The sequence below is a fragment of the Suncus etruscus genome, chromosome 6 (assembly GCF_024139225.1).
Source record: "Suncus etruscus isolate mSunEtr1 chromosome 6, mSunEtr1.pri.cur, whole genome shotgun sequence".
NCBI classification, from domain to species: Eukaryota; Metazoa; Chordata; class Mammalia; order Eulipotyphla; family Soricidae; genus Suncus; species Suncus etruscus.
This window is the reverse complement of record NC_064853.1, coordinates 102903502-102916600: the sequence shown is the minus strand read 5'-3', so window position 1 is coordinate 102916600 and position 13099 is coordinate 102903502. Positions and strand designations below refer to the sequence as shown.

The window sequence follows — 13099 nt, the reverse complement described above, 5'->3', positions numbered from 1 at the left end:
TTAAATATTCAAATCTACTGTCAACACATCAGACACAAGTGAGTCAAACACAAATTTCTCTCCTCAAGGTACACAATCGCCAGTGTGGAGGTGCAAGTCCAGGGAAAAGGAGCTTCAGAGCCAGATGTGGGTAAGGGTGTGAGGGGTCTCTGAGGTGAGTAGAAATCTGGTTGGGACAGCAGGATGTCCCCAAGCAAAAAGAAGCGCAGAGAAGAGCAGGAAGTGAACTGCAGAGATGAGGGAGGCTGAGCTTGGGACTGATGCTTTGAGAAACTATTAGAGTTTAAACAGGAACAGCTGGGGCCGAAACTCGCTTAGGATGGACCATGGTTCGGTCCCCTGTTGTCCCACAAACCAGGAGCAATTTCTGAGCACATAGCCAAGAGTTACCCCTGAGCATCACCAAGTGTGGCCGATAAAACAAAAAAAACAGGAACAGCCCTTCAGTTGCAGGCAGTATTGTTAACAGAGGCTGGAGGATTGAATTACAAGTAAAACTGGCAGCAAAGGGGCAAAAGCTGGCAGAGAACAAGACCATCAGCCTCCTAAAGAAGTCAGCTTCAGAAGCAGCTTTGCATATAATGGGAATTTTAAAAAAGTTTTGTGCACCACCTCTCACTATTCACCATTAGCAACATAATGACAACATAATCTTTAGTACAAATAAAGAGACTGGGGTGAGAGAAGTTTTCATGCTTATGGACCAAAAGATGAGAAGTCATCCATAATCCAGAGGGACGTGGCACATTCTATCAGAATTTTCTGGTACAAACATGCTCTCCCGGTCAGGGTCAGCACCAATAGACTTCTTTGTTCTATTTCATTGAAACTCTTCAGCAGCATTGACTCAGACTCCCCACTCCGCCACCTGGATTCATCCTTCAATGGTCTCAATACATGGAGCTGCTGTCAGTGAACTCCACACAGGTTTCTTTATTTGTAAATACGCTTTTGAGCTTCCACATACTTCATTGTTTTTCATTGATACTTTTCCCAAGTACACAACAAATTTGCCATCTGGTCTTCTCTTCCTCCTTAACTAGATTATGTGATACTTAGATGCTTGTTCATTTATAATCTCTTCAAAGCCAGTTTATTCAACACTTGGCTTTAATATAGTCACGGAATATGCTCCTACATTTCTATGTTTATGAAACCTCTTCTCTGAACTCCAGACTGTCAGTTATCTACTTACTATCAAAAACAACAAATGGGAGGGGATTAACTTAGAAAAACTATTGATTCCACCTGTTCTCTTATTTCCATCTCAACAGTTTGACCAACCAACCAGAAACACAAACCAACTAGTTAACATTGGTTCTTCTTTCCTTCTCTAACCCACTGTCCAAAACCCAATGGATTTACATCTAGTTCATTATCTTTAAAAGGTATCTCCATGGCATATGGAGTAAAGGAGACAAGGGAACTGAAGGTACCAAAAGATGACAAATCCTTAGCCCTGGATTAGAGAAAAGAAAATTATAAAAAGGGGCCGGTAAGATAGCATGGAGGTAAAGCGTATGCACTGCATGCAGAAGGTCGGTGATTCGAATCCCGACATCCCATATGGTCCCCTGAATCTGCCAGGAGTGATTTCTGAGCGTAGAGCCAGGAGTAACTCCTGAGCGCTGCCAGGTGTGACCCAAAAACCAAAAACGAAAAGAAAATTACAAAAAGTAGGGCTTCCCTCTAAAATCCTTGAATAAAAAATCCCACTGTTTATAATAAAATGTGTCCCCAGGCTCACTGTCTGCTCCTGTGCCAACCAGACTCTTCCTGATGCCTATATATCCTAGCTTACATTCTAGCCAAACCCACCCTCTGTCCTCTTTTTCTTTTCTTTTTTTTTTTTGGGGGGGGGGGTCACACCCTGTGACGCTCAGGGGTTACTCCTGGCTATGAGCTCAGAAGTTGCTCCTGGCTTCTTGGGGGACCATATGGGACGCCGGGGGATCGAACCGCGGTCCGTCCTAGGCTAGCGCAGGCAAGGCAGGCACCTTACCTCCAGCGCCACCGCCCGGCCCCTATCCTCTTTTTCTAATTGAAGCCACTGAATAGTGGACACACAGGCATGACTAAAGACCAATTTGTTCCAATGTTAAAGCCCCCACAAATTATGTTCTGTTTAATAAACATAGCGTACTTTCTATAAATATTAATATCATAATATTAACTCAAATATCACCAGCTCAGAAGTCTAACCAAATATATCTCAATGTGTTCGAGATATATCTCAGCTGACACCACTGTATTTTTTTCATAGTACTCATCAAAATTCAACTTATAGGGCTGGAGAGATAGCATGAAAGTAGGGTGTTTGCCTTGCATGCAGAAGGACGGTGGTTCAAATCCCGGCATCCCATATGGTCCCCCGAGCCTGCAAGGAGAGATTTCTGAGTGTAGAGCCAGGAGTAACCCCTGAGCGCTAATGGGTGTGACCCAAACACCATAAAATAAATACAACTTAATAGACTGGATCTGCTTCATCTAACTAAAATGCATGACCAGAAGATGAACTTTACCTATCTTATACCCGTATATGTGTAATCCAGACATACTAGACATCTCTAGTAAGTACATATTGAATAAACGAATATCCCAATCTTCCTTTATCCAACAAATAAAATTTTCTCAAGGTGAAGATATAAGAATAGACAGAATCTAATCAAAGTCGGTTAGAATAGTCGTCTTATAATATCACATCAGTATTTTTTCGAGTAAAATCACATTTCCTGTAAAGTTCACTAGAATTTATGGCAAAAACCAATGAAAAAATCAGCCATCAGAATCGAGTATACTGACCCACTGTGTAGTAGTTTTCTTCTAAGTAAAATTGCCTTACTTAGCACAGAGAAGGAAGGTTATGCTCTCTTTATAGGTACTTATTTTCTTAAATTAAAAACATTTTTTTTCTGGGCCACACTGGTAATGCTCAGGACTTATTCCTGGCTCTGCACATAGAAATCACTCCTGGTGGGCTCAGGAGACCATATGAGATGCTGGGGATAGAACCTGGATTGGCTGTACCAATCAATCACCTTCCTTGCTGTGCCAATGCTTTGGTACATATTTATTCTTAAAAAATATATAAATATATACCCTGTCATTTAGGGAACTTAGATTTTTAGAAAAACCAAAAATCAATGAATATAAAATGGGACACAAAAAAATTATGCTCTTCATTTGCTTGTGGTGGAACATGTATTAAGTCAGTTGCTTTTCCAGATAGGATGCTGATTTAAGAAGTTTAAGATCAGCAAGTCTCCAACTGCTTCACATTCTCCCTAATTTGCCTGGAAAACAGGAATAGAAGCAGAACCTGCAGTCCTAGTTAAGAATTCCATTCACGGGGTCCAGAGAGATAGCACAGCGGTGTTTGCCTTGCAAGCAGCCGATCCAGGACCAAGGGTGGTTGGTCCGGGTGTCCCATATGATCCCCCGTGCCTGCCAGGAGCTATTTCTGAGCAGACAGCCAGGAGTAACCCCGAGCACCGCCAGGTGTGACCCAAAAACCGAAAGAAAAAAAAAAAAAAAAAAAAAGAAAAGAATTCCATTCACTTCTGCCTGAAGCTTCTCAACCCAAGCATAAATACAGACCTATCCCTAATTGGCCCTGGAAAAAAGTTTGTGTGTAATTCATCTTTGTAATCAATCTAAATGTGAGTATAGTCAGACTTGGGACTTGGGAACCTGGGAAAAAATGACATGAAAAAAAAAATGTGGCTACCCACCGGTCAAAAACCAGATTTAATCCCCAGTACCATGAAAGGTACCTACTAAGCAGTCAGAAACAGCTCCTGAGGGGCGGAAGCAGTAGTGCAGATGGTAGGGCGTTTGCCTTGCACGAGGCTGATCTAGGGTGAACCGCGGTTTGATCCCCTGGTGTTCCATATGGTCCCCCCCAAGCCAGGAGTGATAGCCAGGGAGGTAACCTGAGCATCACTGGGTGTGGCAAAAAAAAAAAAAAAAGAGAACTCGAGGGTTAGATATCACACGTCTAAGCACACATAAGCGCTGTTAGTTTTAAGTGCCATTTACTATGTTATTTAGAGTTTGTCTTCAGTTCGATCCTCTGGCCGTCCCATATGGTCCCCCAAGCCAGGAGCGATTTCTGAGCACATAGCCAAGAGTAATCCCTGAGCGTCACTGGATATAAACCCATAAACCAAAAACCAAAAAAACCTCAGCTCCTGAACTCACCAAATGCAGCCCATTACATGAATCCTCAGTCCCAACCACTAAGTTTAAAAACTTAGCAGATACAACCATTATTATGAACAATATTTTCAATACTGTCATAATAAGACAAATCCTTTAAAAATGTTTTATAAAACAATTTTATAGTTAAGCCAGCCTTGAAGATTAGCACACAATTGATCACTTTACATTTTTTTTTTTTTTGCCCATAATAACAAAAGCACCCCCTCTGTGCATAGCACTATTCCAGGTGCAATAAGTGATTTCTACAGAAACATGATCTGACATTCTGGAATTGTATCTCTTTTTCCAGAGAGTAAAAATAAATAAAATCTCATTGTTCACCACTGACTGCCCCAAATCAACTTCTGCCTCACAGGAAAGCAACTTTATCAAATTTCAAATATCTCTACTTTCCTTGAAATAAGAAAGCAGAATTTTTCATTAATTTTTTTAAAAAGAAACAACTTTCCGTGAAAGGGAAGTTTCTAACAAGTTATTAAAAATTTTTTTATTCTCTAACTTTTTGTTTTCTTTTTCCAAGAAAAGTACTTTATCTTGAAGGCAAAACATTCCCAAGACTAGTGTTAAATATTTACGAAAACTTTAAAGGTGAATCACCTATATTATCTGGATGACCAAAAGTAGCAAGCAGATGGCACTAGATAGCTATTCAAAATATCTGTTTAAACAATTTACAAAACCAACAACAACAAACAAACGCTTATTTATTTTGTAAGAATGTACCCCTAATCCAAAGTAACTATGTCTTAAAAAATCTGGGGCCAAAAAATTTACAAAACCGTTTCTGTTCAACCTAATAAAATTGTTAGCTAGAAAATATTCCACATTATTTAAGTCCACTTGTAAAAGTTCAGGTTCTAAAGCATTCTAAGGCACAATGTTCTGGAAGACCGATGTGCTTCTACTGACTGACTCCTCATGACATACAAAGTGCCTAAGCCTGGCTGAATGAGGTCCCACAGGAATCTTCCTCCAGAAGCAGTGGCACCAAGAGGAATCAGACATAGGCCCCGAGAGCTGCATGGAACTCGGTGAGACACTGCACCAGCTGCTGGAACTTGGGCCTCTCCTCTGGATCTAAGGCCCAACAACAAGCCATCACAGCGAATCTGAAATTGAGAGAACAGGAAAGTTTGACAAGGAAATACAGTTTCATAATCTTTTGTTCAGTTTGATGCCAGTTGCACTTATCTACAGGTGAGTGAGAATAGTATACGTATATATGTTATATGTATGTATGTGTGTGTGTATATATATACATATATATAATTAACCAATACTATTATCTCTGGCAGTTTTTAAATAAAAAAGCAACTAAAATGGTTTCAATTTGTGTGTGAATTTAATTATTTATTCATTTTCTTTCTTCTCCCCTCCCTCCCTCCCTCCCTCCCTCCCTCCCTCCCTCCCTCCCTCCCTCCTCCCTCCCTCCCTCCTTCCTTCCTTCCTTCATTCCTTCCTAGGTTTTTGGCCCACACCCAGTGGTACTCAGTGGTTAACTCCTGGCTCTGCACTCAGACATTGCTCCTGGCAGGCTCGGGGGACCACATAGGATGCCGGGGATAGAACCCAGGTCTGCCGCATGCAAGGCAAACACCTTACTGCTGTGCTACCTCTCAGGTCACTGAATTTAATTATTCTTGAGTATCGATTACTCAAGTATATGAACACCTGGGTTTCATACAAATACATGAACAGAATAAAAAAAATATCCTTCCTGTATTAAGATCTCAAACAAGAACCCTAGATCTATAGTAAAATCAGTACAATAGCTGTCACTTTGCCATGGCTAGAAATCTTCATATGATTATGAACTGAGACCACACTCACTGTACAGCGCAATTTTGTTATGAGGAAATAAAAATAAATTGATATGTGTAACTATTTTTCACATAACTAGGAACTACTCACTAGCTCAGAGCATCTTTCTTATGAATCAGTTGACAACAACTAAAACCCCAAGATGACAATGAAAAAAATTGTCATAACCAAGTTTCTAACCATTCTGAGTTTAGAAAAGTATGTCGGGTCCCTCATTCTACATAGTTAAATAACATGGTACTCAGCAACTTCTCACTTTGGTACTCAGCATCTTCGCACTAATCAACTAATGTAGATTAATCTGTAGATTACGTTGTGCATTAAATTCTACATATGTATGATATGTAGACTAGATGATATGAAACAAAAAGTATCTATATGAAAATAACAGCTCAGTAACTTTAGACTCAAAGCTAGCCTTAAAAGACAAAACTAAAAGGTCTACTTTTAGTAGACAGGACAGACCAACAGACACACTAAACACCTACATAAAGATGACATTAAATCCCATGACAATTATTTCTCTCTAAGTCAATGGACTAAATGTAGTAGTTAAGAGACAGTGGCAAAATGGATCAAAAAGCTGAATCCAACATTCGCTTCCTTCAAGCAACACATCTCAATCGTCAAAACAAACAGGCTCAAAATCAAAGGCTGAAAGACAATCATCCAAGCAAACAATTCCCTTAAAAAACCTGGAGTGACCAAATAAATATCAGATGAGAAAACTTTAGACTTAAAAAAAAAGTTATAAGGGACAAAGATGAACATTTCATAAAAATCAAGGAATATGTACAGGAAGAAATCACACATATACAGAATCAATGAGGGACCAGCAAATAGTTAAAAGAATTGTTGACAATTCTGAAAGAAACATCAATAGCAACACAATAATAGTGAGAGACCTCAGTATCACTATCACTCCTTGATAGGTCAACTAGGCTAAAACCAAACAATAATATACTAACTCTAGGAAAAGAAAATAAAAAAAGAATATACTAACTCTGAAAGGAAAAATGGAAGAAAATGGTCTAGTAAGTATATATAAGAAACTCCAAACCCGGGCCCGGAAAGATAGCATAACGGTGTTTGCCTTGCAAGCAGCCGATCCAGGACCTAAGGTGGTTGGTTCGAATCCCGGTGTCCCATATGGTCCCCCGTGCCTGCCAGGAGCTATTTCTGAGCAGACAGCCAGGAGTAACCCCTGAGCACTGCCGGGTGTGGCCCAAAAACCAAAAAAAAAAAAAAAAAAAAAGAAACTCCAAACCCAGAAAACTAGATACACATTCTTCTCCAATACACATGGGTCATTCTCCAGGATAGAGCACATGCTGGCCCATAAAATATATCTCCATAAAAACAAGAGGACAGAAATTGTACAAACCATCTTCTAAGATCATAATGCACAAATACAATAAATGAACTACAAAAAAAAAAAAAAAAAAAAAGAGGGGGGTGCCAGAGAGATAGCATGGAGGTATAAGGTATTTGCCTTGCATGCAGAAGGTTGGTGGTTCGAATCCCGGCATCCCATATGGTCCCCCAAGCCTTCCGGGAGCTATTTCTGAGCATAGAGCAGGGGTAACACCTGAGCGCTGCCGGGTATGACCCAAAAAAAAAAAAAGTCAACTACAAAGAGACTCAGTGGAAAAACTTTAACGCCTGGAAATTAAACAGCTAACTACTGAACCAGTAGTCAGAGAGGAAATAAAAAAGATTCCTGAAAACAAATGAAAATGAAGACACAAATGATCAAAATTTGTGGGACACAGCAAAGGCAGTACTAAGAGGAAAATTTATAGCTTTGCAAGCACACATGAGGAAGAAGGGATCTACATAAATAACTTAATAACAGCATATAAAATTAGAAAGTGGACAACAAAATAAGCCAATAAATAGGTAGGCGGGAGGAAATAACAAAGCTTAGAGCAGAAATTAGGTGAAAATAAAAAAAAAAACAATCTGAAAGATCAATGAAGGCAAACATTGGTTCTATGAAAAAATAAACAAGTACGATAAACTATTAGCAAAACTCACAAAGAAAAGGAGAAACTTAATAATAAACTGAATTAGAAATGTAAAGGAGATCACTACAGATACTACAGAGACTACTTTAAGAAACTATGCCACAAAACATGAGAACCTGGAAGAAATGGATAAATTCTTGGACTCTTACAATCTTCCACAGTTGACCCAGTATGATCTAGCATAACTAAACAGATCCATCACTATTGGGGAAATTAAAATGGTAATCAAAGTCTTCCCAAAAATGCCTAGGCCCAGATGAATTCACTAATGAATTCTTTCAAACCTTTCAAAAGAACCTACTACCAATCTTTTTCAGGCTCTTCCAGGAAATTAAAGAAGCAGAAAAACTCCCAAATAGTTTTTACAAAGCTAACATCACTCTGATACCAAAAGCAGACCAAGATGTTGCAGAAAGACAACTATAGCAAAATATCCCTGATGAACACAGATGCAAAGGTCCTCAACAAAATCCTAGCACATAGGATCCAATGTCTCATCAAGAAGGTCAAACACCATGACCAGTAGGTTTCATTCCAGAGATGCAAGGATGATTTAACATATGCAAGTCAGTCAATGTAATATACCATATCAAAAAAAAAAGAAAAAGAAAAACATACAATCTTCTTAATAGATGCAGAGAAAGCAATTGATAAGGCCCAATACTCATTTATAATAAAAACTCAACAAGATGAGAATGGAAGGAACTTTCCTTAATATAGTCAAAGCCATTTACCACAAGCCCATAGAATATATTATATTCAATGGAAAAAAACTAAAAGCCTTTACTCTAAAATCTGGTATAAAACAAGGCTGCCCCACCTCACCACCCCTATTCAACATAGTACTAGAAGTACTTGCCATAGCAATGAGACAAGAAAAAGATATCAAGGGCATCCAGATAGAAAAGGAAGAAACTAAGTTCTCACTGTTTGTAGATAACATGGTACTATATTTAGAATATCCTAAAGAATCTACAAAAAAGCTTCTAAAAACAATAGGTTCGGATAGCAAATGATCCAGCAGTACCTCCTAGGGATATACCCTTGGAACACAAAACCACAATACAAAAATGCCTTCTGAATGCCTATGTTCATTGTTGTGCTATTTACAATGGCCAGAATCTGGAAATAACCTAGATGCCTGACAACAGATTAGTGGCAAAAGAAACTGTGGTACATCTACACAATAAAATACTATGCAGCCATCAGGATAAATGAAGTTTATGAAATTTTCCTATACATGATGGACAAGGAAACTATTATGCTGAGTGAAATCAGCCAGAGGGAAAGAAAGACACAGAATAGTCCCACTCCTCTCTGGGATTTAAGACAATAAAAGATAGTATGTTAATAATACCCAGAGACAATAGACCTGAGGGCTGGAAGAACAGGCCCACAATATGAAGCTATCAAGAAGAGTGGTGAGTGCAGTTAGAAAAATAATCACATTAACAACTATCATAATAATGGTAGTGAGTGAGAGAAATACAACATTTGTCTCGAAGACAGACAGGGGTTGGGGGAGGAGGGAGATGAGGAACACTGGTAGCAGGAAGGTTGCACTGGTAAAAGAGGTGTTCTTTTTTATGACTGAAACCCAACTACAAACTTGTAACCATGGTGCTTAAATAAAGATATCAAAAAAAAACTATCTATATAATATGACACTCTGATACAAACTATAGGATATAAAAATCCCTCATGCCAAAAGCATGAATGAATGGGTGAATGAGTGGGGCCAACGAGATGGCATGGAGGTGGGGTATTTGCCTTGCATGCAGAAGGATGGTGGTTCGAAACCCAGCATCCCATATGGTTCCCTGAGCCTGCCAGGAGAGATTTCTGAGCATAGAGCCAAGGAATGACCCCTGAGCGCTGCTGGGTGTGACCCAAAAACCAAAAAAAAAAAACACCCCCTCCCAAAAAAAATGAGTTTCAGTGACTTGTGAGGCTCTCTTCAGGTTGAACTCAAGTTCAAATAGACACTCTCAAAAATTAAGGTTCATGAATAAGCACACCTTGTTCATCTTTAGTATAATAAATAGAATGAAACATATGCCTTCAAACTTGATTAACTTACAATTCATCAGGACAATTGATTGGCTGGGCTATTCGGTAACCATCTTTTAGGTATGCAGCCATCTCAAAGGGGTCGATGTCCACATAAGGCGTCTGGCCCAAAGTCATGAGTTCCCACAGTGTCACTCCAAAGGCCCACTGAAAAGAGAAGCAACATAATTAGGGAATTATTTAAAATGTCTTAAAAGTGTTGCTGCTTATGATCAGATATGAACCAAAGTAGCAGATCAACCAATCTTACCAAAAACAAAAAATATAACAAATACAGGGTTGGAGAAAGATTAAGGTAGCTGCATTTCATGAGACTAGCTCCAGTTTAATCCCCACTTATAAATCCTTGAGCACTACCAGGAGTGACTCTTGAGCAAAGAGCACTGCTGGATATGACCCCCAAAGAATAATAAAAAATATATATATATATATATATATATATATATTTTGGTTTTTGGGCCACACCCGGCGTTGCTCAGAGGTTACGCCTGGCTATCTGCTCAGAAATAGCTCCTGGCAGGCACGGGGGACCATATGGGACACCCGGATTCGAACCAACCACCTTTGGTCCTGGATCGGCTGCTTGCAAGGCAAACACCGCTGTGCTATCTCTCCGGGAGAATAAAATATTATTTACAAAAATAAATTTACCATACCCAGTTAGTTGCACTTCTATGAATTTTTTTTACTTTGTATAACATTACTATATATATATATATATCTGTTGAAAATAATTATTAGTAAACAGATTTTTTGTTGTTGTTGGTAAATCTCCCCAATCCAAAAAGTCGTTATGTCTAAGATTTAGCTTTCATAATTAAAAGCAAAAAAATGAATATCCTAAGTAAAATATGCAAAGTTTGTAAAAATATAAGATGCCATATAGTTACTCAAATAATTTGAACTAAAAGGTTACCTTCCAATCTAGAGTAAAATATCTACTGGAAATTAATATGAATCATTCATAGGAAAATAAATCAAGTTGTGGATACAGTGGGTCCCTTTTAACCACTAGCTAAACCACGGGTCCTGGGAAATTAGAAGGAGTAGACAACTTGCCTATACAGAGCTGCTAACATGTGGCTGGGAAGTACTCAGCCAGGAACACCTGTTGATCTAGGCCCTATGTAGAATCTCTATGTTTAGGTTTGGTTGAGAAACATTTTAACTATAAAGGGTTTAATGATAATTTTCTGTAACTCCAGGCATATTTATACATATTTTAAAGCCTTATTGAGGGGCTAGCGAGATGGCACTAGAGGTAAGGTGTCTGCCTTGCGCTAGCCAAGGAAGGAACGCGGTTCGATCCCCCGGTGTCCCATATGGTCCCCCCAAGCCAGGGGCCAATTTCTGAGCGCTTAGCCAGGAGTAACCCCTGAGCATCAAATGGGTGTGGCCCCCCCAAAAAAAGCCTTATTGAACAATAACTCTTTCTTATAATCTATGCAAATAACATATTATTCATTGTAAAGTTTATTGGTTTGGGGGGGGGGTTTGGGCCACACCCGTTGACACTCAAGGGTTACTCCTGGCTATGTGCTCAGAAATCACTCCTGATTGAACTGTGGTCCATCCAAGGCAGACGCCTTACCGCTTGCGCCACTGCTCCAACCCCAAGATTATTTTGTTTTGCTTTGGTTTTTTGGTTTTTGGGTCACACCAGGCAGCACTCAGGGACTACTCTTCGCTTTACGCTCAGAAATCGCCCCCAGCAGGCTCAGGGACCATATGGGATGCTAGGATTCGAACCACCATCCTTCTGCACACCAGGCAAACACCCTACTGCTGTGCTATCTCTCTGGCCCAGATTATTGGTTTTTTTTTTTTTTTTTGGTTTTTGGGCCACACCCGGTAACGCTCAGGGGTTACTCCTGGCTATGTGCACAGAAGTCACTCCTGGTGTGGGGGACCATATGGGACGCGGGGGGATCGAACCGTGGTCCATCCTAGGCTAGCACTGGCAAGGCAGACACATTACCTCTAGCGCCACCGCGCCGACCCCCAGATTACTGTTTTTTTTTTTTTTAAAGTTTTTTTGGTTTTTGGGCCACACCCGGCAGTGCTCAGGGGTTACTCCTGGCTGTCTGCTCAGAAATAGCTCCTGGCAGGCACGGGGGACCATATGGGACACCGGGATTCGAACCAACCACCTTTGGTCCTAAATAGGCTGCTTGCAAGGCAAACACCACTGTGCTATCTCTCCGGGCCCCCAGATTACTGTTTTTAAAGCAAATGGAGAACTCTATAACAAGCTAAAAGCACAACAGAGTTAGACAAACAAAAAGCTGAGAGAGCATGACACCAGCTAACCAAACTACAGAGCAAGAAGAGAAGGAGAAAACACTACATGGATGTCTGAGACCACACAGAATGATGTAAAATACAGGTAATAATTAGAATTCCCCCCTCATTTTAACAGGTCCTTAATAGAATATGTAAAGTGGATTATAAGGTTTATAATATAAATAAAAGTATATATTACAGAACACAATCTGGAGAATATAAGCAGAATAATAACCTAAGCTGACTACACTGAACACAGAGGTATAACAGTGATACTATTCTTAACCCTAAAAGAGGTTTCTCGGTCTCAGCACTAGTGTGGCATTGTGAATTGGATGGTTCTTTGATATAAAAATGTCTTAAGCAACTTCAGTATCTCTGGCATCTACCCACTATGCTGTGATAGCTAAAATGCCTCCAAAATGCTCGGGGTGTGGGGGCGGCAAAACTGGCCCTCAGTTGAATAACTATACAAATCTAGACTGATTATACACATACGTATTTTTAAATAAAATTAAAATATTGAATAACACACAAGTGACCAATATCAGCAATGAAAGTGAGACCATAATTCCAGAAAGCTCCCCCAAACTGGGTGACTTAAACAACTGTATTCACTGACTCACAGTTCTGAGGCTAGAGATGCCCCTCTCAGGTGCCAAGTGAACTTTGCTCCC

At 39.7% G+C, this 13099-nt stretch overlaps 1 protein-coding gene across 1 annotated transcript in view; it reads right to left on the bottom strand.

Moving 5' to 3' along the window:
* Positions 1 to 4908: 4908 nt before the first annotated feature.
* The window catches only part of RYK (receptor like tyrosine kinase), a 144321-nt gene continuing 136130 nt past the window's right edge, over positions 4909 to 13099 (bottom strand). Inside the window, exons 17-18 of the mRNA XM_049775616.1 lie at positions 10150 to 10286; positions 4909 to 5330 (exon numbers count right to left, since the gene is read on the bottom strand). Of these exons, the coding sequence (XP_049631573.1) occupies positions 5219 to 5330; positions 10150 to 10286 (249 nt within the window). The 3' untranslated portion in view covers positions 4909 to 5218. The remainder of the gene's footprint in view (positions 5331 to 10149; positions 10287 to 13099) is intronic.